The 26,637-nt window shown below is 43.3% G+C and overlaps 2 protein-coding genes across 8 annotated transcripts in view; one reads left to right on the forward strand and one right to left on the reverse strand.

Moving 5' to 3' along the window:
- Hbegf (heparin binding EGF like growth factor) overlaps nucleotides 1-26,637 on the reverse strand; it is a 104,297-nt gene that overhangs the window by 47,226 nt on the left and 30,434 nt on the right. Inside the window, exon 1 of one of the 2 annotated variants that reach the window (XM_006991043.4) lies at nucleotides 15,442-16,040. The exons of the other annotated variant lie outside the window; for it this stretch is intronic. The gene's annotated coding sequence lies outside the window, so the exon portion shown is untranslated. Of the gene's footprint in view, nucleotides 1-15,441; nucleotides 16,041-26,637 lie in introns of those variants that run through there. 2 annotated transcript variants of the gene reach the window in all.
- Ankhd1 (ankyrin repeat and KH domain containing 1) overlaps nucleotides 16,303-26,637 on the forward strand; it is a 110,248-nt gene continuing 99,913 nt past the window's right edge. For all 6 annotated transcript variants that reach the window (XR_013046048.1, XR_013046047.1, XM_042264489.2 and 3 more), the window contains exon 1: nucleotides 16,303-16,611. Coding sequence is in view for 4 of the 6 variants with exons in the window: in XM_042264489.2 (XP_042120423.1) it covers nucleotides 16,303-16,611 (309 nt within the window). In the remaining 2 variants the exon portion in view is untranslated. The remainder of the gene's footprint in view (nucleotides 16,612-26,637) is intronic.

Genomic DNA, 26,637 nt, shown 5'->3' on the forward strand with positions numbered 1-26,637 from the left:
CAAGGAAGGGGATGGGGACTGGCTCAATGGCAGAGCGCTTGCTTTGAGAACATATGACCCCCAGATACTCCTGCCCTTCTCAAAGACAGTAGCAACAGAGAGAACACCTTTAGGTTAAAAATAAGATATTTTAAACTGGGTCATAGGTACACATCTGTAATTCCAGAACTCAGAAGGCAGTGGCAGGAGAATTCTGAGTTCAACTACATGGAGAGTTTAAGACTAGCTTGGGCTGTATAAGTCTGTGTTTCAAAAACCAAACGAAACTAAACCAAAACAAACAACAACAAAGGGCCACCAAACCTCTTCCCCAGCCTCATTTCAACCTCTGAGCCTGGGTGCTCAGAGCTGGGCAGATTGGTGAAGGAGTTGCCTAGGAAACCAGGTCAGCCTCTGGTCTCCTAGACAGGGCCAGGGGAAGGCATGCTGTGTGTAGGAGCAGCCCTGGATGTGCACCCTGGAGTTCAAGGACCTGGTTCTCATCCAGGTGAAGTCACAGAGTTCTCGGGAGTCCTTCATGAAGGGCCTTGTCTCTGAGTCTTGGCTTTCTTTCATGGAAACAACGATGGTTGGGTAGATAATTCCCAAGAATCAGATACTCCTGCAGTAAGATAGGGGAGACTGCAGCCCCAGGGATGAGTGTGGCCTCCCCCGGAGGCGCAGGTGATATTCTCTATCAGGTGGTGAAGAGATTTATCTTTGCTGCTGTGGTGGTTTAAGCCTTTTATGCCAGCACTTGGGAGGCAGAGGCAGGAGGATTTTTGTGAGTTTAAGGCCAGCCTGGTCTACATAGCAAGCTCTTGGACAGCCAGGACTAAACAGATAGATCGTGTCTCAAAAAACCAAAAATAAATTAAATAATAAAAACAACAAAACAATAGAAAAAACCAAACAAACAAAACCCTCAAAATGGCTAGTAAGATGCTTGCCACACCCAAATTTAATCCACTGGACCTACATGGTAAAATGAGAGATCAAGTTTTTTGACATCCACATTCATGTTGTGGCATATACATGCACACACACACACACACACACACACTAAATGTAACAAGAAAAAAAAAAAAAAAAAAAAAGGAAGCCCACTGGTTGCTCTTCCAGAGGTCCAGGGTAGGATTCCCAGAACCTACCTAGCAGCTTAGAAAGATCTGTAATTCCAGATCCAGGGAATGTGACACTCTTCTTCTGGCCTTCGAGGTTAACAGGCACAGTGGTGCAGACATACGTGCAGGCAAAGCACCTTAGACATTAAAAACCCAAACCCAAACAAAACCCCTGTTGTGAGCTAAGCAGGTAATTGTGCTTACCACCGAGCAGTTGATCCCTCCAACCCATAAGGTGGAAAGAAAATACCAATGCCCCAAATTTGCCCTCTGACTTCTTTTTTTTTTTTTTTTGGTTTTTCGAAACAGGGTTTCTCTGTGTAGCTTTGTGCCTTTCCTGGAACTCACTTGGTAGCCCCAGGCTGGCCTTGAACTCACAGAGATCCGCCTGGCTCTGCCTCCCAGAGTGCTGGGATTAAAGGCGTGAGCCACCACCGCCCGGATGTCTTCTGACTTCCAAATACCTGCTGTGGAACACATGTACCCACCTATCCCTAAATAAATGTAAATTTAATATTTTTCTTTCATCTTAAAAAAAATTTATGTCCGTGTGTGTCCATGTGGCACATGTGTGTGGTGCCTGCAGAGGCCATAAAAGGGTGTTAGAATCCCTGGAGCTGGAGTTACAGGCAGTTGTGAGCCAACAACGTGGGTGCTGGAAATAGACTTAGGGTCCTCTGGAAGCTCCGAAAGTGAGTGCACTGAACTACTGAGCCACTTCTCCAGCCTCTGGAAGGTATTTGTTTGCTTGTTTCTTTGTCTCTCTCTCTCTCTCTCTCTCTCTCTTTCTTTCTTTTTAAGATTTTATTTATCATGTAATACAGTGAGTGTTCAGCCTGCAGGCCAGAAGAGGGCACCATATCTCATTACAGATGGTTGTGAGCCACCATGTGGTTGCTGGGAATTGAACTCAGGACCTCTAGAAGAACAGTCGGTGCTCTTAACCTCTGAGCCATCTCTCCAGCCCCCGCACCCCCCCCCCCCCCCCCCGCTTCTTTGTTTCTTAGTGAAAAAAAAAATCTAAGCACTAATCACACGGATATAGGCAGATTACAGAACTGAGACTTGAATGTCAGGCAAACACTCTACCACTGAGCTATGTCCTTAGAACACACACACACACACACACACACACACACACACACACACATACACACAAAGACAAGGTCACAAGCTGAATGTGGTGCTTTAGTCTCAGCATTGAGGAGGCAGAGGAAAGGGGGATCTCTATCAGTTGGAGGCCAGCTTCGTCTACAAAGCCAAGTTCCAAGACAGCCAGGGCCGTTACACAGAGAAACCCTGCTGAGAAAAAAAAAAAGACAAGGGCACATTGTTATAGTCTTGGCTTCACACTGTTAAGCTCCAGGGATGGACCAATCTAATTAGGGGCAGCTAGGGAATGAAGAGAAGACAGACAAAGACACAGGACACACAGAAGACATAGGTTTGTGTGGACTGGGCTCCCTAATGGAGAAACTGCAGCATCTCAGAAGCTCAGGAGTTGGACGTGGAGGCAGGGTTACTACATATAGGTAAACAAGAAGATAAGGAGGCAAATGTTGATGGAATACAGCTGGACCAAGCAGATGGGTTTAGCTAATCTCCATAGCAGCAGTCTCTGTAGCGGAGAAGTCTTCAGGCCATAAAATATCTAGGAGGAGAAAGCTATGGTGGATGTTTTCTGCACATTACCAGTATGTATAGTTGGGCCCACTAGGAAGGCTTTGACATTTACTGAGCCTCACCTCTACCTCAAAGGTAGAAGGCTTTGCTATTTTCCTCTGCATTTGAGGCTAGGGTCTATGTCAACAACACACACTCACTTAGTATATCACACACTTAGGACTCCCTCCACTCCCCACATCATATTTAGCCATTCAAACCAGGCCAAATGATCTTAAGATGTAAGCTACCATTTTCTGTCAATAAAACAGGCCAAGATTATGGATTTTTAAGTCTTGTGTGCAGCAAAAATTAATTGATGCCTATAACACTGTTTGAAATCTTTAGATGAAAGACATACAGCTGTATATAGAGTCATTAGGGCCTCGCAAGGTCCAGGGAAACCCTTCATATCAGCCATTTAAGACCTCTTGTCTCCAGCCTGAACCTGTGGAATAATGGTTCTCAAACTTGTGTGGGCATTAAAATCCAGGGTTACCATGTGAATTCCCGGCCTCTTCTGTGGTTCTGATGTACACTTTCTATTTCTCTGTCCCTTTGTCTAGTACTTCATACTTCTTTTTTTTTTGTGATATATATTTTTTATTTTACAATACCATTCAGTTCTACATATCAGCCATGGGTTCCCCTATTCTCCCCCCTCCCACGCCCTCCCCTTACCCCCAGCCCACCCTCCATTCCCACCTCCTCCAGGACAAGTCCTCCCCCGAGGACTGTGATCAACTTGGTAGACTCAGTCCAGGGAGGTCCAGTCCCTTCCTCCCAGACTAAGCCAAGTGTCCCTGCATAAGTTCCTGGTTTCAAACAGCCAACTCATGGAATGAGCACAGGACTTGGTCCCACTGCCTAGATGCCTCCCAAACTGATCAAGCCAATCAACTGTCTCACCTATTCAGAGGGCCTGATCCAGCTGGGAGCCCCTCAGCCTTTGGTTCATAGTTCATGTGTTTCCATTCATTTGGCTATTTTTTTCCCAATAATTGAGTAAAACTGAAATTGATTATATGCCACAGTCATCCTAGGGACCTCCATGCTATATATATAGCCTCTATGGTTCTATGGGTTGTGGTCTGATTGTTCATTTTATATCTAGAATCCACCAATGAGTGAGTACATACCATAACTGTCTTTCTGGGTTTGGGTTACCTCACTCAGGATGATTTTTTCTAGTTCCATCCATTTGCCTGCAAATTTCATGCTTTCATTGTTTTTCTCTGCTGAGTAGTACTCCATTGTGTATATGTACCACATTTTTTTCATCCATTCTTCCGTTGATGGGCATCTAGGTTGTTTCCAGGTTCTGGCTATTACAAATAGTGCTGCTATGAACATAGCTGAGCATGTATCTTTATGGTATGTATCAGCATTCTTTGGGTATATGCCCAAGAGTGGGATGGCTGGGTCTTGAGGTAGTTCGATTCCTAATTTTCTGAGAAACCGCCATACTGATTTCCACAGTGGTTGTACAAGTTTACATTCCCACCACTTCATACTTCTTAACACTTGAGATCTTTTTTTTTTTTTTTTTTGCAAAAGGATCTGAGAGTGTACTTGTACGTGTTGGTTCATTTTTGTCAACTTGATACAAACTTAAGACATATCTAGGGAGAGGATATATATATATACATATATATACATACATATACACATATATGTATGTATATATATAAAACACACACACACATATATTGTGTATATATATATATATAACTTTATTAAATTTTTTTGAGACAGGGTGTCTTTGTGTACCCCTGACTGTCCTGGAACTCACTCTATAGCCCTGGCTGTCCTGAAACTTGCTCTGAAGACCATGCTGGCCTCAAATTCAGAGGTCCACCTGACTGATTCTGCCTCTCAAGTGCTGGGATTAAAGATGTTTGTCACCATACCAGGTTGGAAGAGGAAATCTGTTTTTTTGTTTTTTTCTAAGACAGGGTTTCTCTGTGTAGTTTTGGTGCCTGTCCTGGATCTCGCTCTGTAGACCAGGCTCGCTTTGAACTCACAGAGATCCATCTGGCTCTGCCTCCTGAGTGCTAGAACTAAAGGCGTGGGCCATTACTGCCCAGCTGGCAGAGGAGATCTTAATTGAAAAAGTGCCTCCATAAGATTGGCCTGTAGGTAAGTCTGTGGGAGTATTGCCTTGATTAATGATTGATATCACTGTGGATGGTGTCATCCCTGGGCAGTCTGGTGATGTATGAGAAAGCAGAATTTCTCTGTGTGGCTTTGCTCCTTTCCTGGAACTTGATTTGGAGACCAGGCTGGTCTCAAACTCACAGAAATCCGCCTGGATCTGCCTCCCGAGTGCTGGGATTAAAGGCTTGGGCCACCAAAGCCTGGCTATGTATCTTCTTTGAGCAAATGTTTCTTTGCCTTTGTTTGTTTTGTTTTTCTAGACATAGTTTCTCCGTGCAACTGTGCAACAGGCTGAGTATCCTGGAACTCTCTCTGTAGACCAGGCTGGCCTCACAGAGACCCACCTGCCTCTGCCTCCTGAGCGCTGGGACTAAAGGTGTGCATTACCATGCCTGACTCCTTTTGCCTTTTTTTTTTTTTTTTTTTTTTTTTTTTTTTTTGAGACAGGGTTTCTCTGTGTAGCTTTGTGCCTTTCCTGGAACTCACTTGGTAGCCCAGGCTGGCCTTGAACTCAGAGATCCACCTGGCTCTACCTCCCAGTGCTGGGATTAAAGGCGTGTGCCACACCACCGCCCGGCTTTGTTTTTGTTTTTGTTTTTTTGAGATAAAGAGACACACACACACACACACACACAAAGAGGGGGAGAGGGAGGGTGAGAGAGAGAGAGAGAGAGAGAGAGAGAGAGAGAGAGAGAGAGAGAGGAGAGAGAGAATCCTGTGTCCCAGAATGTTCTTGAACTCCCTAGCAGAGGTTGGCCTTGAACTTCTGATCCTTACCTACATCTCATCTCCCCTGTGGTAGAATTACAGTTGTCTGCCACAATATCTACTTTTGCAGTGCCAGGAATGGAATCTAGAGCCTTGTGCATGGTGAGTATGTGTTCGGAACTAAATCTCCAAACTGAGGACTTTCTTAGTAACATTTGCTTTTCTTTCTCCTTTAAGTGCCTAACGAGAAAGAATACATTGAATGTTGGTAGATTTTATACTAATGCCTCAAATAATTGTGCTAAGGTATCAGCAGGTAAGTTGTTTTTCCCCAAGACAGGGTTTCCCTATGTAGCTTTGGCTGTCCTGGATCTCACTCTGTAGACCAGGCTGGCCTCAAACTCACAGATCCACCTGCCTCTGCCTCCTGAGTACTGGGACTAAAGGCATGTGTAACTACTGCCTGGCAAGCAGGTAAGTTTTTAATTTTGTCTCTTCCTTCTCCTCCTCTTTTTATTGTGACAGGGTTTCAATATGTGGCTCGGATCAGCCTCAAACTCACGGTGACCCTCCTACTTCAGTTTCCCAAGTGTTGGGGTTATAGGTGTGCTGAACCATGCTCAACTCAAAAACAGTTGTTACTTCAGGGGCTCCCTGAAAAGGTCTTCAAACCTCTGGGCATATATAGATCACACTTTTGAGAATTGTGGCTGGGCGGTGGTGGCACACGCCTTTAATCCCAGCACTTGGGAGGCAGAGCCAGGTGAATCTCTGTGAGTTCAAGGCCAGCCTGGGCTACCAAGTGAGTTCCAGAACAGGCTCCAAAGCAACACAGAGAAACCCTGTCTCGAAAAACAAAAAAACAAGAGAGAGAGAGAGAGAGAGAGAGAGAGAGAGAGAGAGAGAGAAAGAAAATTGTGGTAATAAAACTGGGTGTTTATGTTAAAAGATGTCAAATATTTTTCCCTAAGTTCCCATTTCTCTAAATTAAGTGCACTTTGTAGATTTGAGAGTTGGGCATGTGGCTCATGCTTATAAACCCAGCCAGCCCTTGGAAGGCTGAGGTAATAGAAGGATTGCTGCTAGCTTGAGGCTACTCTGAGTCACACAGTGAGTTCCAGATAGCCTGGACTGTAGAGTGAGATCCCATAACTAGCAAACAGTGGAATAGAAGTTACTTCAGAGGAGATAGCAAGGATTTCTTATCAGGTGTTTGGTGGTATGTGCCTGTAGTTCTAGTACTTGGGAGGTAGAGGTGAGAGGGTCAGGAGTTCAAGCCCAGTTTGGGCTACAGAAGACCCTGTCTAAAACAAACAACAACAACAACAAAAAAAAAAACCCAAAACTAAACAAAAATAATAATGTTGGCTAGCTTGGTGTCACAAGCCTGTAATCCCAACTATCCTAAGGGTTGAGGCAGGAGGATGTCACTTTCAAGGCCAGCCTGGCCAACAAAGTGTGGTTTCTTTAGGTTTAGAGTGTAGTTCAGTGGTACAGTACTTGCTTTGTTTATTTGGTGCCCATACGTTCAATTCCAATATTGCAAGAAGATTAGGGGGTCAGGGATATAGGGTACTTGCTTAGCATCTACAAAGCCCTGGGTTTGATCCCAGAACCCTATCAAATGGGAAGTAGTAACAGATATCTGAGTTAGAGCTGGGAGGATAAGGAGTTCAAGGACATCCATGGTGACATAGTGAGTTCCAGGCTAGCCCGAGCTACACACACACACACACACACACACACACACACACACACACACACACACACACACCTTTTATTTTTTGAACAGGGTTTTTCTGTGTAGCCCTGGATATTTCAAACCTAGCTCTGTAGACCAGGCTGGCCTCAAATTTACAGAGATCCACCTGCCTTTGCCTCCCAAGTGCTGGGATTAAAGGTATGCACCATTACCACCCAGCCTAAGATTTTTATTTTTTTATTTATGTGTGTTTGTATGTATACACTGTGTACATGTAGGTGCCCCTTGAGGCCAGAAGAGAGCATCAATTACTCTGAAAATAACCTGGAAATAGTGTTACATGTGGTTGTGAGCTGCTTGATGTAGATGCCGGAAACCAAACTTAGGTCCTTTGAAAGAGCATGCATTGCTCTTAATCACTGTCCACCTCTCCCTGGGCTACATATTTTAGGGTGATGATCTGGGTGATTTTAGGGGTTACTACAAAACTGCCACATGTTTTGTAAACAAATTCAAACAGTGCATATACAAGTAAAGTGTTGTCTTTTTAAAAACTGAAATGAGAGGTGGTAGATCAGAACTTCAAGTCTAGCCTGGGTTACATGAGACCCTTCTAGGATAATAGGATAGATTTTCTTAACTTTTTTTTTCTTTTAGACAAGTATATACAGAATCAGAAAATATTTTAGCTGTATAACAAGTTATTTACCATTTCCTCACTGATGGACAAATAAGGTTTTAATGAATATTCATGTACACACACACACACACACACACACACACACACACACACATGCACACACCTTGGCTCATATGTTTTTGCACCACCTCTTCCCCAGAATTAAATAGGCTTGCTAAAGGAAAGGTATATGTATAAAAAATCTGGAGTGGGGCTGGAGGGATGGCTCAGTGGTGGTGGTGGGTTTAAGAGCACTGGCTGTTTTTCCAGAGGATCTAGGTTTGATGCCCAGCACCCACACTGTAGCTCGAAACTGTAACTTTGTTTCAGGGGATTTGATGCCCTCTTGTCTCTGTGGGCACTGTATGCACATGATACACAGACTTACATGCAGTCAAAACACCCATACATATAAAATAAAAATAAATCTAAACACAAACAAACAAAACAGAAAAAGACCATCAACACAATTAAAAAAAAAAAAAGGCCCCTAAGTATAAGCCAGTGAGATGGGTCAGCCACGGTATAAGCCTGAGGTCCTGAGTTTAACCCCCAGAACCCACATTAAAAAGAATAATAATAAGCCGGATGCGGTAGCACATATCCATAATCCCAATGGCAGAAAAAAGAGGGATCATGCATCAACACCATAGAAGGAAGATAACTGACTTTCATAGGCATACCTGTGTGTTCTCTCTCTCTCTCTCTCTCTCTCTCTCTCTCTCTCTCTCTCTCTCTCTCTCTCTCTCTCACACACACACACACACACACACACACACACACACACACTCAGATGAAGTCACCTCTAAGATGATCTTACTAAAGATTCTACCCCTCTGCTCTGGTGCTCGTGGCACATGAGAAAGCACGAGAACTTATGAGGCCAATTATTGAACACGGGATTACGAGGCTCTAAGTAGTGGTCTAACCAGTTTTGTTTTAAATATTTCTGAGTTCTTTTGTCATTCTCCAGAATTCCTAACATTCTCATGAAATGCTAGGTGTATAGGACAGTCCTTTGGACTTTCTAGTATGGCTCAATCTTGATTCAAAACTGCTGATTTATGAACGGAGATTTTGAGAGGTCACTGACAAGCCTGCCCACTTCTCAGATATGTTTTCTACATGACAGTGTAATAGTGCAGTAATTCTCTTTAACCGGCAAACTTTTATATCTAAATCTCTGATGAAGTCCAATATTGTTGTTTTCTTCCCCGGCGCCACTAGTGCTGACAACACAGGGTTTGAGAAGGGCTTCTAGGGGCTGGAGAGATGGCTCAGAGGTTAAGAGCACTGGCTGTTCTTCCGGAGGTCCTGAGTTCAATTCCCAGCACCTACATGGTGGCTCACAACCATCTGTAATGAGACCTGGTGCCCTCTTCTGACCTGCAAGCATATATGTAGGCAGAACACTGTATACATAATAAATAAATAAATCTTAAAAAAAAACCAAAAGGGCTTCTAGATGAAAAGTTCCAGAGAGTCCTGACCACTTTTCTTTCATGAAGCTTCAAGCAGACTCAAGGCTCAAACAGGCTTTCTGTACATATGCTCTTGGGGCCACAGTAGACAACATGCCATTCTTTAAGGAAGAACACCTGGGAGGTGGCACTGTCACCTTGCCCTGCAGGTAAACGCCTTGCTGCGTCTCCTGATTTATGAGCCTGCCTTGATGAGTGAGAGGTGTGGCAAACTGAGTTAAGTTCAAACACTCCACAAGAGTTGCAGAGATCAGCCTGCAGAATGACTCAGGCCTCACCTGTAAGTTAAAATTGCTCCTCCAATTGGAGTCCTGGGCTTGCTCCTTCCCCGCTTTGGTAAGTGCTTCTAAGTCCCACAGAAAGCGATGTGACAGGTAAGATCCTGTCTGCTCTCTCAGAGATTTTCCCAGGAGATACCGACACTAATGCCCAGTCTTCCAGCCACTGCTGTAGTAAAAGGGGAATGTGAGAGAAGGCAAGGTGCCTCAGAAGGTGCCCACAAGGGGCCCCCTCCCATCATCCACACACAACAGCAACAGTAATGATAGAGGTGTGAGCTGTGTGTGATTGTGAACACCGGCATTATTGGTGCTTGTTTAGTGGAGGCAGGAAGTTCATGAGTTCCAGGCCAGCCTCAGCTATATGTTGAGTTTGAGGCCAATCTAGGGTATATGGGACCCTGTCTCAAAAACAACTGTCAGGTATGGTGAACTTGATGCCAGCACTTGGGAGGCAGAGGCAGGTAGACCTCTGTGAGTTTGAGGCCAGCCTGGTCTACATAGTGAGTTCCAGGCCAGTCAAGGATACAAAGAGGCCCTGTCTCAAAAAAGAAAAAAAAAAAAAAAAAAAAAAGAAAACAAACCTAAACCTCTTCAAACTTTGAGGTGAAGTGAGGCCAGTCTGTAGTTGGAGCCGCAGAGCAAGACCCTGTCTCAAAAATAAAATAAGTTAGAAAGAAAAGTGATAGGATTATGAAACCTAGAGGATTCTCAGGAGTCTTTCTGACTCAAAAGTGCGGACGACTAAATGCCAGGCCACAGTAAACTGTGAATTGAGTGAGTTCTTGTGTTGGGGTTACTATCTAATGGCTCCCTCATCAAGAAAGTGTTTATATACGAGAACCCAAGTTTCCACTGACCTGGGACTAGCAGGACATGGCACTAATAACTAAGGAGAGCTTCTAAAGAAAGCAAGTGTGGCTGCCTAATTTGTAGTAAGATACATATGAAAGGTGCAAAGTGGATACTTGAGGCAGAAGCAGAAGTCTGGACCTTTCCAAGGGGTCTATTGATTGTTTGGTTTTGCATGTCCAAATGCAGACTGGGCTGTATTCCAACAGTTGCTGGTGTGCGATCCTCAGACTTTTCGCTTTTCCTGTACTATGTACCCATATGGGGGAAATGCCATAGAACTGCTACAACTTTTCATCTTTCACTGGAAAAATGCATCTTCCAGGGAAGGCAAGACCCAATGTATACTCTCCAAGGGCTCACAGGGGAGAAGTGACTTAGTCTACATTTTGCAATTTTGTATCTTTTTGAAACATGTTTCTAGTTACTGTAAAGACAGGAACCTATGTTTCTGTTCAGCAGTTTCTCAGGAGTTCTGGACTTCACATGGGTTAAGTTCCTCCAAAGGATGAATCAGTCATCTACACCTTCACCTGAAAAATGGTTGTTGCTAGCCCAGACATGGTGGTGCATGCCTAAGATCTCAGCACTTGAGAGGTCAGGGCAAGAGAATTCCCTTGAGTTTAAGGCTAGAGTGAGACCATGTCTCAAAAAACCAAGTAAAAGAAGTACAAACAAACAAAAACCCCTTCACACTGACAAGTATCCCATTTGACAAGCTGTTCATTTTATACATATGGTGGTTTTTTAAAAGACAGTCTCATGTAGCCCAGGCTGGCCTTGAACATGCTATGTAGTCAAAGATGACCTTGAACTTCTAATTCCTGCCTTCCACTCCAAGTGATTAGGATTACAACCAATGCAACCATACCTGTTTGATGAGATGCTGGGAATCAAACTCAGGACCTTGTGCATGCTAGGTTGGTACTCTACTAACTGAGCTATATTCCCAACCCTCCTATAGTGATCTTTTTCTTACTACCATTACTGAATCTTCTGATTACCCAGAGTAATGCATTACTTACAGATAAGTTAAAAACTAAGTTAAAGTCACTTATGGGTCAGCAAGATGGCTCAGTGGATAAAGCCTGATGACCCGAGTTCAATCTCTAGCTGGAATCCACACGGTGAAAGGAGAGAATATTAGTTTGTGTGCGCGTGTTCAAGGGGGCTAGAAAAAAAAGGTGTTGGATTCCCTGGAGCTGGAGCTACAGATGGTAGTGAGCTGCATGATGTGGGTGCCAGGAACCAAACTCAGGTCCTCTGCAAGAGCAGCGACGAGTTCTTGTTCTCTCTCTCTCTCAACTGAGACAGGGTCTCACTATATAGAGTGCATTTTTTCCTGATGGTAGTACATGCCATCCCAGCACTCAGGAGGCAAAGGCCGGTGGGTCTCTGTGAGTTACAGACCAGCCACGACCTACATAGTGAGACCCTGCTCCGCTCCCCCTACCACCCGAATCCACAAACAAAAACCTTGAAGCTGTAGAGCTTGCCCTCCCCCCTTTTTCTTGGCCTGCCTAAAGGATGGTAAAAAAGAAGTGTGAACTTAGAAACATTGTAAATATACCATATATTACTGGGGTGTAGCTCGGGAGCAGAGACCTCACCTAGGATACATGAAGCCTTGTGTGAAGTCCTCCACGCCCTAAATATACAAAACACAACAAATGAGGACAGATACAGCACCGTAAGTACTCCTGTTAGTTTCCTGTGGGACAATTTTTATTCTAATGCTCATTTCTAACAAGTATTGACTGACTGAGACAGGGTCATGCCATGTAGCTCAGTTTGGCCTTAAATTCTCAATTCTCCTGCCTCAGCTTCCTGAATGGTGGAATTACAGGTGTGGACCACTATACCCAACTCAAGAAGCACACACACATACACACGTGTGGCTAGTCTGGGCTACAGAGTTCCAGTCAATAACAACAAATGTGCCAGTGGCACACGCCTTTATTCCTACGACTTTGAAGACAGAAGCAGGGGGATCTCTGTGAGTTCGAGGCCAGTGTGGTATACATAATGAGTTCCAGGCCAGTCAGAGCTACATAATAAAAACAAACATACAAACAAACCAAACCAAAAAATCTAGCCAGGCACAGGAGTTGGAAGAGGGAAGGTCAGAAGTTCAAGGGCAGTCTCTATTGAAAGTTCGAAGCCAGTTTGGGCTATGTGAAACCCCTTTCCATAAAATAAAAATCAGGAGCAGGTGAGATGGTTCACCGAGTAAATACGTTTGCCACAAAAGTCTGGAAACCAGAGTTAGATCTCTGACAACTACGTAAAGGTGAAATGACAAAACCTGTTCCACCAAGTTGTTCTCTGACCTCCACTTTAGCACTGTGGAACATGCAAACACACACACACACACACACACACACACACACACACACACACACACACACTATAAAAAAGATTGCAGGGTGATGGTGGCACATGCCTTTAATCCAGCACTCAGGAGGCAGAGGCAGGAGGATCTATGTGAGTTTGAGGCCAGTCTGGTCTACAGAGTGAGTTCCAGGAGAGGCTCCAAAGCTACACAGAGAAACCCTGTCTCCAAAAATCATAAAAAGAAAAAAAAATTAAAAATTAAAAAAAAAAAAAGAGGCCTGGAGGGATAGCTTGGTGGTTAAGAGCACTGGTTTTTCTTGTAGAGGAACTGGGGTCTGAATCCTAACATCCACACAGCAGCTCACAACCATCTGTAAGTAATTCCAGTTCCAAGGGATCTGACACCCTCTTCTGGCCTCTGTGGGTCCCAGGCACATACATGTGGTATACAAACATACATGTAGGCAAACACTTACACACATAAGAAATTAAAAAAAAAATTAAAAGCACAGAGCTGTAGTTCTATGGAATAGTCAATCATTCTGAACTACACATCAGTCACCAAAATTCTAGGAAACTTAGAGTCTCATAATAATAAACTACTGACAAGTGTTTCAGGTAAAGGTTCAGGGGAAACAATGAGTATTGCTCAATCATATTGACCATGCTCTCTGGGTTAGTTGCTAGGTACTGAATCAAGTATATAGTTCTCAAATGGATGGAGGAAATGAAAATATCCAGTTTTCAGTTTCCTCTCTTTCAGATTCATTAATTTGTTTAAATACTTTAATGTACTTATTCATCGAGTTGCATCAGAAATTATTTTTGTACTTGTGGTAGCAATGACAAGTAGTTCCTTTGTAATGTTGCACCAGTCAATACCTGTTTTTGCCTAAGGATGTATCCAAACCAATTCTGGATAATCCAGCTTTGAAGTGGGTTGGGCAGTGTTTTTTTTTTTTTTTTCTTTTCTTCTTAGTTGCTTAGTTTGGATTGTGAGCTAGTCACACATGCCTTGAAAACATCGGAGGATGCAGGCTAATTAAAACTGTATATGTTAGCCGCCACACCTTTAATCCCAGCACCTGGGAGGCAGAGGCGGGTGGATCTCTGTGAGTTCCAGGCTAACCTGGTCTACAGAGGGAGTTCCAGGACAGCCAGGGCTACACAGAGAAACCTTGTCTTGAAAAAACCAAAACAAAACAAAATAAAACAAAGAATCCAACAACAACAAAACCTGTGTATGTTGTTTACATAAAAAGTTATATAAAATAAGATCTCTCCCATTTCCTACAACTTACTATCTAGAAAGAACATTTACTAAGTATGTTCTTATCATAGGAAACACTGTCCTTGGCATATGAAATGCCAAAATGAGCAATTATCAAGTCTAAGAAATCTTAAAAGTAATAAAAAAAAAAAATGCTTGGCAGAACCAAGTGTTGGTATTACAAGCATGCCTGATTATGCCCAGAAACAAAACAAAACAAAACAAAAAAACCCAACACTATATTTTTGTGAGCTTGGCTCTTAACGGCCAAGAGATGGTTGATTTCTTCAGCCCATTTATATTCTTTATAGTATTTTCAAAACCCAATTTAATGGAGGTGAAATACTGAATATTGCACAATGGAGACAGATACAATTCTTAATAAGAGCTCTAAGAAGAAAATGACAAATCTTTTGTTTTTAGCTAATGTGTACATCAGCTGGATAAAAGGACATTTTTTTCATGCAAGCTTCACCAAATCCCTTTGTGATTTTAAATAATGAATTAGTGAGAAACCGTAACACTTTTAACCATTTTTATTGATAAAAAGGGGGAAGGGGTTGAGACGGAGAGGAAGGGGAATCATTAGAGAGACCGGTGAGCTCCTTGGTCAGAAATTTTGTTAGAACTGGTTTAGCTGGCAGAACCCAGGACGCGCAGCGAACTCCTGAAGAAAGAGAGAGGATTAACTAAGAAAAACGAATCTTCTCTCTAAGTTGGCCACTCTGCTCAGCTCTGCGTGCTGCTATCAACTTTAACTTAGAGCCACCCAGTGGGGAGGGGTGCTCACGTTCCCATTTTACAGAGAGTAACATCAAACGCGCCGAGGTCACCCAACAAGGAAGTGGCGGCACCTGACCAGAAAGAGCCCGCGCGCGCGCGCGCACGCCCTCTGCTTTGCGTCCAGCCTCGCGGTGGGATTCCACGCACCGTTCCATCTTCCTCCTCCGCGGGACAGTTCCCGGGACGGAGGGATGGCGCTGTCCAGCCCGCGGCCCCGCCGGGCCGGGCCAGCCCAGCCCAAGGCTGCAGAGCCTGGCCACCACCTGGCGCGCGGGCTGGACCCAGAAGCCTCGGGACGGCCACCCGGAGCGGCTCCCGGGTTGCTTAAGCTCCGCGCGCTGGGTTCAGCGTCCAGAGCGGTGCGGGCGCGGGCGCTCCCCGTCCCCGGCTCCCTCCCAAACAGCCGGAGGCAAACGGGTTAAGTAGCCTCACCTGTCCCGGGGGCGGAGCCTGCTGTGCTGACTGACGTCGCGGTCCGCCAACTAGGCAAGGGCAGGAAGAAGGGGCTTCGCTGAGACTGATTGCTTCTTTCCGCCAATCCCCGTGCAGCTACTTCCGGCCATAGCCGCGGCGCCCGCGGGAGAGCGACAGGTGGGAGCTACTTTGTTACCTCGACGCCTCTTGCATCTTGGACGCACAAGACTCTCCAAGCGAAGGGTTAGGTTTACTTCCTATTTTGTTCATTCTTGCGGGTTTTCACGCCAGCCCTCCTTTTAATGAGAAATGGAAATTCCCCAGCCCTTTCCCGTCACCTCAGATGGGGGCGGGATGAACAAGACCCCCACAGGCCAATTGTACCACGCGACGTCCCGTGACAAAATGACCGACAGTCTCTGGCGCCAATTGAGTTCCCCATTGCTAGGGTTCATTGTGAGTGGCCGCCGGGCCAACTAATCCACTTTAAGGTCGTGATACGATAGTCACGGAGGCTGACCAATCGACAGACAGGGAGACCGGAAGTCAGCGCGGGAGAAGTAGGGGGGCGGGCGTTCACAACCGCCTAGGCCTGCGCGGGTCAACGCAGCTTGGGGGCTGCGAGCCAGCTAGCAGCGCGTGACGGAGAGCGTGAGCGACAGATCGCTTCGGCCAATGGTTCGCAGGCGCCTGGGAGTCGCAACCAGTGATGAGTCTAAGGGGCGGGAGGCAGCAGGTTAGGCAGTGAGAAGTTAGTGGCGCTGCTGGGACGGGGGGGAAGGAGACGCTTCTTCCTCCTGCTGCTCCTCACCTTCCTGGGATCAGCCGCGGCTGGGGCCGCGAGTGATTCCGCGGCGTCTCCGGCTCCGCGCGCGAACCATGCTGACGGACAGCGGGGGCGGCGGCACCTCCTTCGAGGAGGATCTGGACTCCGTAGCTCCGCGATCCGCCCCAGCTGGGGCCTCGGAGCCGCCTCCGCCGGGAGGGGTCGGGCTGGGAATCCGCACCGTGAGGCTCTTTGGGGAGGCTGGGCCCGCGCCGGGAGTCGGTGGCGGTGGTGGCGGCGGCGGCGGCGGCGGCAGCGCGGGCGGAGGGGACGCAGCGCTGGATTTCAAGTTGGCGGCTGCTGTGCTGAGGACGGGCGGCGGAGGTGGTGCCTCTGGAAGCGACGAGGACGAGGTGTCCGAGGTATAGCTCCAGGACCCTTGTCTCTAACATTGCGTGAGACGTGGATTCTTTGGGTCGACACCCGGCGGCTGGTGCGCTCTCCCGCTTCCCGGGTGCAGTGCTCTCTTGACAGCAGTCGCCTGCAGGGCGACGGTGGCAGCGGCGCGGGCCTAGCGAGCGCTCTGCTTGCTCTTGGGCGCGCGTCTGGAGCGGGACGGCTCCCCGTCCCCCGTCTGCAGACCCACAATAGGGAGCTCTTTAGTCTGCGAGCTTCGCGCGGGAACCCGGACTCCGCAGGCTACCTCCCGCCCACCCCGCGTTGGAGATGGGGGAGGGCGGGGTCTTTGGAGCCCGAGTCCCTGCCCTTGGTACTGAGGGAGCCCAGAGACAGATTGGAGGACACAGCTAGCTCAAAAAAGCCTCTCTGCTGTTCCTCTGCCTTACCGTGTTGCCTTGCCTATGCATTTAAGTAGAGCGCTTCTTATTTTCTCCTTAGTTTGAGGCAGGTGAGTATTAAGTTTCTCAGCTTTCACGCTGAAAAAAATAATCACGTGACTGGCTCTTGGACGTTTTGTGAAGTTCGACAGGAAAAGGAAGTTCCAAGGCATCTTTGAGCTTCGGAATAGCTGGATAGTCGAACGCTGAGGTTTTTAGCCTGGGAGAAGGTGAAGCATCCAACACACACCTTTTCTCGTGAAGAAAATGAGTTGAGCTCTTGCATTTCTTTTAGCACGTGTGCACATTTCAGGTGTGAGCAACTTAGGATGGTAGATACTCTTTGGTCTCTTGGGAGAAAAGATGACATACATAGTTGTAGATATTTGCACACTTAATCGCATAGTATACATTTATAAGTCACTATTTTCTTTGACAGTGGTCAGACTAGAGCACTGTACTGTGATATTTTTAAAGTGCTCAGAATTACTGTTTTTTTTTTTTTTTTTGGCAATGATTTATTGAATGTTTTAATTTAGCCTGTGAGTTGCTGTGTAGATCAGGCTGACTGAACTTTATGTGATCCTTCTCCTGCCTATATCTCCTTAGTGCTGCATTACAGGTGTGCAACACCATGCCTAGCTAACTATTTCTTCAATGTTGGTCCTAACATGCCTGGTTCATCCCTTGTGATTTTAACCTCTGGTTCTGGTGTTAAAGTACAGGAATTTCTGTGTACCACAATGATCCTGGCTTGTACATTTGAGAGAAATAAGGAGAAATTACTGCAGAATACAGTTACACACTGTTATTCCTATGTCTGAACAGGAGTTTCTTTGGACTCAACATTTTACTTTGGAAAAAAAAAAGCTATGTATGTTATCCATTCATATTTTTCAATTTCACTGTAAGAAAATAAATGCTAAGCCAAGAGATGAGAGAAGAATTTTACTTGGGTAGTCAGTTGTTGGGATGGGTAGTCAGTTGTTGGGAGAGTCTGCAGCTCCCTCAATTTTGGGTTTGTGGAAGGCTTTATCCTTTTAGTGAAACTCGATGAGAGCTGAACCCAAAACACATGTTTAGCTAGGAAATAAACTGGTGGTTAACTTTAGATTCTAAAATTTTGTTTCATTTTTCTTTGTAACTTGAAAGGGAAGCTCTGAAAAGGTTGGCTTTATTCTAAATGTTAGGGGAAGATAGTCACCTTGATTTGGGGACCACTTTGACATAATTGGCATGGATGAGATTAGAGGTTACTAATAGCTTTTATGAATAGTGTTTAAATTTCTTCACAGATAAAAGTGCTAGTGAACTTCCAAGTCAAATTTCTGTTTCAGTCACACACACACACATTTCATATAATGTGTGTTAAAGCTATAGGTATACCTTTTCATCCTTTTTTTTTTTTTTTTTTGTTTGAGACAAGGTCTTACTGTGTAGCTCTGGCTGGCCTGGAACTGGCTTTGTAGACAAGTTGGCCTTAAATTCACAGAGATCAATCAGCCTGCTTCTGCCTTCCAAGTATCAGGATTGAGTGCATGTACTGCCATGCCCAGCTTAATACTTAAAGAATTATTATTATTATTATTATTTGCTTTTATATGTAATGGTGTTTTGCCTATATGTGTGTATACCACTTGAGTGCCTGGTGCCCATGGAGTCCAGAAAAGGATGTCATGTCCCCTGAAACTGGAGTTACAGCTGTTTGTGAGCCATCATGTCAGTGCTAGGAATTGAACTGGGGTCCTTTGGAAGAACAGTCAGTGTGCTCTTAACCACTGAGCCATCTCTCCAGCCTCAGAACACCTATTCTGTTGGTTTTGTTTTTTCAAGACAGGGTTTCTCTCTGTGACAGACCTGGCTGTCCTGGAACTCACTTTGTAGACCAGGCTGTCAGAGATCACAGAGATCCACCTGCCTCTGCCTCCCAAGTGCTTGGATTAAAGGCATGCGCCACCATGCCTGGCCAGAACATCTATTATTCTCCTGCTTACTTATATATTCTGTGCCAAAAAAAAAATGATTTTGGACATGAGTGTATATTCATATTTTTTTCTTTTTGTGGACAGGGTTGTACATTGTAGCCCAGGCTGGACTTGTGTATGCTAGGCAGTCTTCTGTCTGTGCCACCATTATGTCTGGTTGGCTGGCCTTCTTTTCTTTTTCTTCCCTTAAAAACAACAACAATAACAACAACAGAAACAAAACAACTTTAGTTTTGGAATGTAGCTCTCTGAGGTTTATAGAGATTTTTGGAGAGAAAGGGTGGGGTTTCATGTGCATGCAGTTTGTTAACCTGTGGAGAAGGAAAGCTATTTTTGTGGTTTTTTCCTTTTAGAAAAGAAATTCTTGAAATATTTCATAGCAGCCGTAAGTGTTGTAGGGTATATATAGTCTGCCTTTGTAAATGAAATGAACTATTTTGCTTAAGTAAGCTATTTACCTTTTCTGTTTTCTCTTTCATGAGCTGTCTTATCCTTTTGCTTTAGAAGGGATAACAATGTTCTTAGAAAAATACTAATGTATGAAGTATTTGATGAAATAATAATAAAATCCTAATTTTCATGTTTCCTAAATTATTTTAGAGACAATGAATTAGTTGTTACATAGTTGGAAGTGGAGACTGTCTTCTTCCCCATTTGGGGCAGAAGGTAAGAAATGAGAAAGAAAAGACCAGTACTGTCTTTTGCTGGTTATGTTAAAAGGTCCTGCAGTTTGAGGAGGGGATCTAGGACTATTACTATTAGTAAATTTTTTTCCTTAATCTTAATCTATTATTATTATTATTATTATTATTATTATTATTATTATTATTAGTGCAGTAGCATTCTTGTGGATGTCATATGGCAACTTGTGGAAGTCAGTTCTCTCTACTATGAGTTCTGGAGTTTGAACTGAGATGGTCGGGCTTGAAGTGTTTGTGACTGCTGAGCCATCTCTCCAGCCTCCATACAATTTTTTTTTTTTTTTAATACTGGAGTTATATTATCTTAGGGAATGCTGTCATTTGGTTATTTATTTGTTTAGTGGTGTTGGGGATTAAACCTAGGGCCTTGCATATGCTAGCAGTACTCTCTAATTATATCCCTAGCATCTCTTTACTTTGTAAGATTTGAGAGAGGTGCTTACTAAGTTGCCCAGGCTAACCTTGACCTTGCTTTTTAGCTCAGACAGGGATTAATCTTGTTTTGTTTTTGTTGTTGTTGGATTTTGGGTTTTGTTTTTTTTTTTTGTGTGTGTGTTTTTGAGACAGTCTCACTATGAAGCCCTGGCTGTCCTGAAACTTATGGAGATCCACCTACCTCTGCTTCCCAATTGCTGGGATTATGCCACCACACTGGACTTAGAACTTTTGATACTTCTGCTTCAGCCTCAGTGTTAATAGGCGACACCACCAGATTCAGCTGTTGCATATGGATTTTTTTTTAAATATTTATTTATTTATTATGTATACAGAAGAGGGTGCCAGATCCCATTGCAGATGGTTGTGAGCCACCATGTGGGTGCTGGGAATTGAACTCAGGACCTCTGGAAGAGTAGTCAGTGCTCTTAACCTCTGAGCCATCTCTCCAGCCCGCATATGGATTTAAATATAGGGGAATATCTGTTTTGTATTTCTTCAGGGTTATTGAGTCTCTTCCTTCTCCATATAAGTCCTTAACTAGAGGAGTAAGAACTTACATTAGATAATAGAGGTCAGGTTAAAAATTTCTTAGAGCTAGGTACAAAACTAATCCAGTGAGTTGGGAGAATGAGTCAGGGGATCAGGAGTTAAAGGCCAACTTCAGTTTCATAGCAGGGCCAGCCTGAGCTACATGAGAACCTGTCTCAAAAAAAAACCAATATGAATGAGTTAAAATTATTTTTTAAAGATTTATTTTTATTTATTTGTATATGTGTGGTTCTGTTGGAATCTCTAGAACTGGAAGGCGGTTGTAAGCAGTCCAGTGTGGGTGCTGGGATCTAAATTCAAGTCCTCTGTAAGAGTAGTCCATGCTCTTCACCACTAACCCATCTTTTCTTACAAACCAGTTTATTTTTTTAATTATTTTATGTTCATGACTATTTTGTTTATATGTATCTGTGTGCAGTGCCCACAGAGGCCAGATGAGGGCGGTGGATCTCCTTGGGACTGGAGTTACAGACAGCTATGAGCTATCATATAGATTCTGGGAATTGAACATAGATCCTCTGGAAGAGTAGTCAAGTCTTCTTAACCACTGAACCATTTTTCCAGCTCACAAACCATTTTCTGTTTATTTGTTTTTTGAGACAGGGTCTCACTGTGTAGCTCTGGCCGTCCTGGCACTCACTATGTGAGCTGGCCTCAAACTCACAGAGACCCATTGACCTCTGCCTCCCTAGTGCTAGGATCAAAGGCATGCACCACTACGCCCAGTTACAAACCAGTTTTTTTAATGTGAATTTGAGAGTGATACCTTTTCCCTTTTTAACAGGCTGAAAGAAATAATTCCTAAAGAAAGGACTTTTTTAGATTGATGAATTTTAAGTTACCTATTGTAAGAGTATGCATATACTATATTTGAATAATATGTGACATCTTTTTAAAATTATGAAAATGCTGGGTGTGGTGGTACACATATATACCTTTAATCCCAGGCAGACAGATTTCTGAGTTCAAAGTCAGCCTGGTCTATATAGACTATATATCGAGTTTCAGGCCAGCCAGGGCTACATAGTGAAACCTTGTGTGGGTTGGGGGGAATTACTACAAAGTTATGGGGCTTAAGGTGTATCTCACTGGTAGGGTAGAACTCTTGCCTAATGCACATGTATCTCTGGGTTCAATCTCCATTAAAGGGGAAAAAAAGGTTAAATTTATTATAAAACTAAACAGTCTTATGAAGAACAATTCAACAGTCTAGAAAGAAAAGATAACATAAAAAGTAAGTTCTTCCAACTTCAATTAGCATTACAACTCACATTCTTTAAGGTAGCCAATGATCTTTTTCTTTTAATAAATGTATATCATATTGATAGTTTTTTAAGCATATGCCATATTTACAATTATGTAGAAGCACAAAGATGCTGAATATGAACCTGAAAATTATAGCAGAAGATTTGTAGGGATTTTTTTCCTCTCTGAAAATTACTTTTAGATTCAAAAGCACAGGCTGGATGGGTGGATCAGTAGTTAAATCAAAAGCACAGACCATATAGAGTTTGTTTTTCCTCCCCTGGCAAAGGAGCTAGTTAATTTCTTTTATAGTTATTTGTTATATAACACAGAGCAGGGTTTTTCAGTAGCATAGTGAAATTTTGGGCCACATCAATTCTTTGTTGTGAGGGTTCTCCCATGCATTAGCAGCATCTGTATCTATCCACTAGATGCCAGTAGAAACTACGTGATTGAGATAGACCCAACTCCTTCAGATGTTCATCTGATGCCTCCTGTGAACAAAATCACTCTTGCTTGAGAACCACTGGGATAGAGGCAGCACTTGTGAGGGATGGCAATTTTGTCATGAATACTCTGTATTCAAACTTTAGGTAAACAAGGTGATTCACTGCTTTTAATAGCATCTCAAGGCTTACACTTAACCTGAACAAGAGAGAGAGAGAGAGAAGGTACTAAAAAGTTTAATGTAAAACTAGTCAGAAATGTTTTAAATTTTCTAAAGTAAGTTTATCAGTTAAAAGAAATTTTACAGCCGGGCGTTGGTGGCACACGCCTTTAATCCCAGCACTCGGGAGGCAGAGGCAGGCGGATCTCTGTGAGTTCAAGGCCAGCCTGGGCTACCAAGTGAGTTCCAGGAAAGGCGCAAAGCTACACAGAGAAACTCTGTCTCGAAAAAAACCAAAAAAAGAACTTTTACTTTAAATATTTTCAAAAAGTTTACCTAGTTTTTGTGAAAATAAACATACAAAAATTGTTATGAGGACTTTTAGTGTGTTCAAGACAGAAAGAGTTTTATTATATAAGTACCAGTAGTAATAAAATAGGAAATATAACTATTTTATTATATAGTTATTTAATATATAATAAATAAATAAAATAAATAAATATAATTATTCTAGTGTGTAAGTTTTGGAGACATTGGAAATGGTAAATCAAGAAGAGGCTATGTGCTATTACTGTAACTGTTATATACTTGATATAACAGACAATGATATTTTCAAGAGTATCAGTCTTGACAATATCATTCTGTACAGCAGTAAGACAGCATAGAAGTTAATGTGTTGATTGTGATTATTTGAGTTATGAATTTAGAGCAATGTAGAACTGGTTGGTGTGAGTGGGAGGAGACCTTATTGTGAAATGAAGTATGAGAGTTTTGTTTCTGTTCATTTTTTTTAAAAAGCGTCTTTAAACATATAACATGTAGTTCATAATCTAATAAAGGACAAGTAATGAACTCCCTTTTTCATTTTTTAATGTTCCTTTAAAAAATTGTGTGTGTAAGAGAGCAGAGGGAAGAAGGGAGGGGGGAGAAAGGGGTGAGGAAGGAAGTGCAGGACCCATTGTCCGAAAATGTAGAGGTCAGAGGACAACTTTTGGAAGTTGGTTTTCTCCTTCCACTTGTAGATCTGGGTCCAATGAAGGTTTGAGGTTTGTGTGGCAGTGTGTTTACCTGCATAGCCATCTTTGTTGTCCCCATTTCCCCCTTTCGTGAGACACAGTGTCACACATACAGCCCAGATTGGCCTGAAACTCAAGATCATTGTGCCTTAATCCCTAAATGCTGGGATTACAGGTACCTATCCTTTTTTCCCTTAGTTCCTTTCTTCCTTTCTCTTGTGTGTGTTTTTAGGTATATAGCCCAAGCTGGCCTCAAACCTGTTAATGTAGTTTAGGATGACCTTAAACTCTTACTCCTCCCACTGGAGTTAGAGGTGTGGACAGTCATCTAGCTCTCTAGTCTTGAAGGAAGCACAGGGTCTTGCTTTCTAGCCCATGCTGGCTTTGAACTCTGAAAAACAAACACACAAACAAACAAACAAAAAAACCCAGAGTCTTTCTATTTAGTCCTAGCTGTCCTGAACTCCATATGTAAACCAGGCTGGCCTCAAATTCAGAGATCCTCCTGCCTCCTAAGTGCTGGGATTAAAGTCACCAAGCCCAGCCTCGATTTGCTCCTTTAGCCTTGGGAATGGAATTATAGGGATGTGCCACCATCCCCAGCTTTTGATGGTTGTGAATAATGCTGCTGTGAATATAGGTAGACAAATATCTCGTTTAGATACTGTGTTCCATTCTTTGGATATATGACCAAAAGTGAAATTCTTTTTTTTTTTTTTTTTTAAGATTTATTTATTTATGTACCTTATGTATATGAGCGCTCTGTCTGCATGTATACCTGCATGCCAGAAGAGACATTATAATGTATAATGTAACTGTGTGGCTTGGAACTCTGGCATTGTTTACTCATTCAGTCTTTGGCTTTTTTCAAGACTTATTTTTAATTTTAATTATGTGTCTGTGTGGAGCTGTATGTGGAATCTGCATGTGAGTGCTTGTATTAGTGGAGGCCAGAGGCATCAAATTCCTCTTGAGCTGGAGTTAGAGGTGGGTGCTAGGAAGAGAACTCTGATCTTCTGCAAGAGTAGTATGTGCTTTTAACCACTGAGTCATTTTTCTAGTCCTACGGTTTACTCATTTTTTACAGAAGAAACTCTTTAGTGGGTGGACCTTCTTCATGAACTCATCTTTCATAATAAAATTCCATATAGTTCCAGGCTGGGAATGTAGCTCAGTTGGTAGAGTGCTTGCTTAGTACAATAGGAAAATCTGGATTTTATTCAAGCACAGTGTAAAACCAAGCTGTATGGTACAAGGCTATATTTCCAGTACTTGGGAGGTAGAGGCAGGAGGATCAGAAGTTGAAAGTTGTCCTCAGTGCATACTGAATTAAGAGTTAGAAGACAGCAGGGGCTCTAATGGACCCTATCTCAAAAGAAAGAAAAGTAAAAGCGAAAGAATTCTAAAGGTCCCTGCCGGTGTTTTAGAATACAGGGAAACTAAGGCAAGAGGATCATGGCGTGCCCAGGCCAGCCTGACCTATACATTAAGGAATCAAAGGATAAGGGTGGCTGGGGAGATAGCTCAGTTGGTAAAGTACTTGCCAGGCAAGCATGGTGATATGAGTTAGATCCCCAAGATCCATGTAAAAAGTAAAAAGCCACAAGTGGCAGTGTGTGTTTGTAATTCTACTCTGGGGAGACCAAGACAGGTAAATTCTCTGGAGCTTGCTAGCTGCTAGCCAGCCAGCCTAGCCTAGCCTAGCTAACTTAATTGGCTATTATTCCCAGGCCTCAGCGAGATACCTTTTCTCAAAAAACAAGGTGTATGGTGCCTGGGCAGGAAGAGCATCTAAGGTTGTCCTCTAGCCTCCACCTCCACCCCCTTCCTTAGCAGCTGAGGCTATAACTCATTTGGTAGAGTGCTAACCTAGTGTGGATGGATCCCTAGGTTTGATCTACACATAAACTAGACTTGGTGATGTCCACCTATAATCTCAGCACTTTGGGGGTAGAGGCAGGAGAATCAGAAATTCAAGGTGGTTCTTAGCTATATAGTGAGTTACACAAGACCCTGTCTCAAGCTAGAACAAAACAAGAACTGGTGATTGTAGCTTGGTGGTAGAGTACTATCATATCCTGTACAAAGCCAAGGATCTGTCTTCTTTGCAAAAAGAAAGCAGAAAAACTCTTTCAAAAGTTTTAGTCCTTAATAACTTAAGAATTCTTTTAAAATGCTTTGTCAAACCTGATGACCTAAATTCAGTATCTAAAACCTGTATAGTGGAAGGAGAGAACTGATTCCAACAGGTTGTCGTCTGACTTGCACATGCATGCTATGGGACACAGAAAATACACACAAGCGCACACGCACACGCACACACGCAAAAATTTTTTTTTAATTAAAATGAATTTTGCTTGGTTGAACATCCATTTATTCATCTATCCATCCATGCTGGGGACTGAAACCTAAGGTTTTGGACATCCCAGGAGAGAGCTCTGTGGCTGAGCTATATTCCCAGTCATTTTTTTTTAAAGATATCATTTCATACTGTAGTATTATCCAGGCTGTTTTATAGCTCACTTTGTGTAGCCCAGGCTTCCCTGGAATTTATAGCAATCCTATTTCAGCTTCCCAAGTATTGGGATTATAGGCGTGAGCAGCGATGCCTGGCTCCCAGCTTTTTATCTTTTTCTTTGTGGTGCTAAGGATTCCAGCCCTCTTTCCTTTTTATTTTTTGAGACAAGAATCTCAGTAAATTGCCCAGGCTGGCCTTGAACTCATTTCTAGCAGGTTTTGAACTTCGTGCCTCAACTTCCTAGGTATCTGGGATTACAGGATTACACCACCAGGTTACACCTGATTGTTATTTTTGAGTAGATTTATTTATTTAGAGTCATCTTATTTGTTAAGCTTTATGCTAGGCTTTAGATGATAAAAAAAATACTACCTGCTCTTCAAAATATCAGTTTTTTTTTCTAGTAATAGGAGCATTTCAAGGAATGAAAAAACTTTTACATGTCCTTTTAAACTCCTTGCAATATTAATGAATTTATAGTGTGTCCCAGGAATGTTGCAATTTAATTACCTCATCATATTTAATTTTGTTATGGCTCTGTGACAATCCAAGA

Source organism: Peromyscus maniculatus, chromosome 19, assembly GCF_049852395.1.
Source record: "Peromyscus maniculatus bairdii isolate BWxNUB_F1_BW_parent chromosome 19, HU_Pman_BW_mat_3.1, whole genome shotgun sequence".
NCBI lineage: Eukaryota > Metazoa > Chordata > Mammalia > Rodentia > Cricetidae > Peromyscus > Peromyscus maniculatus.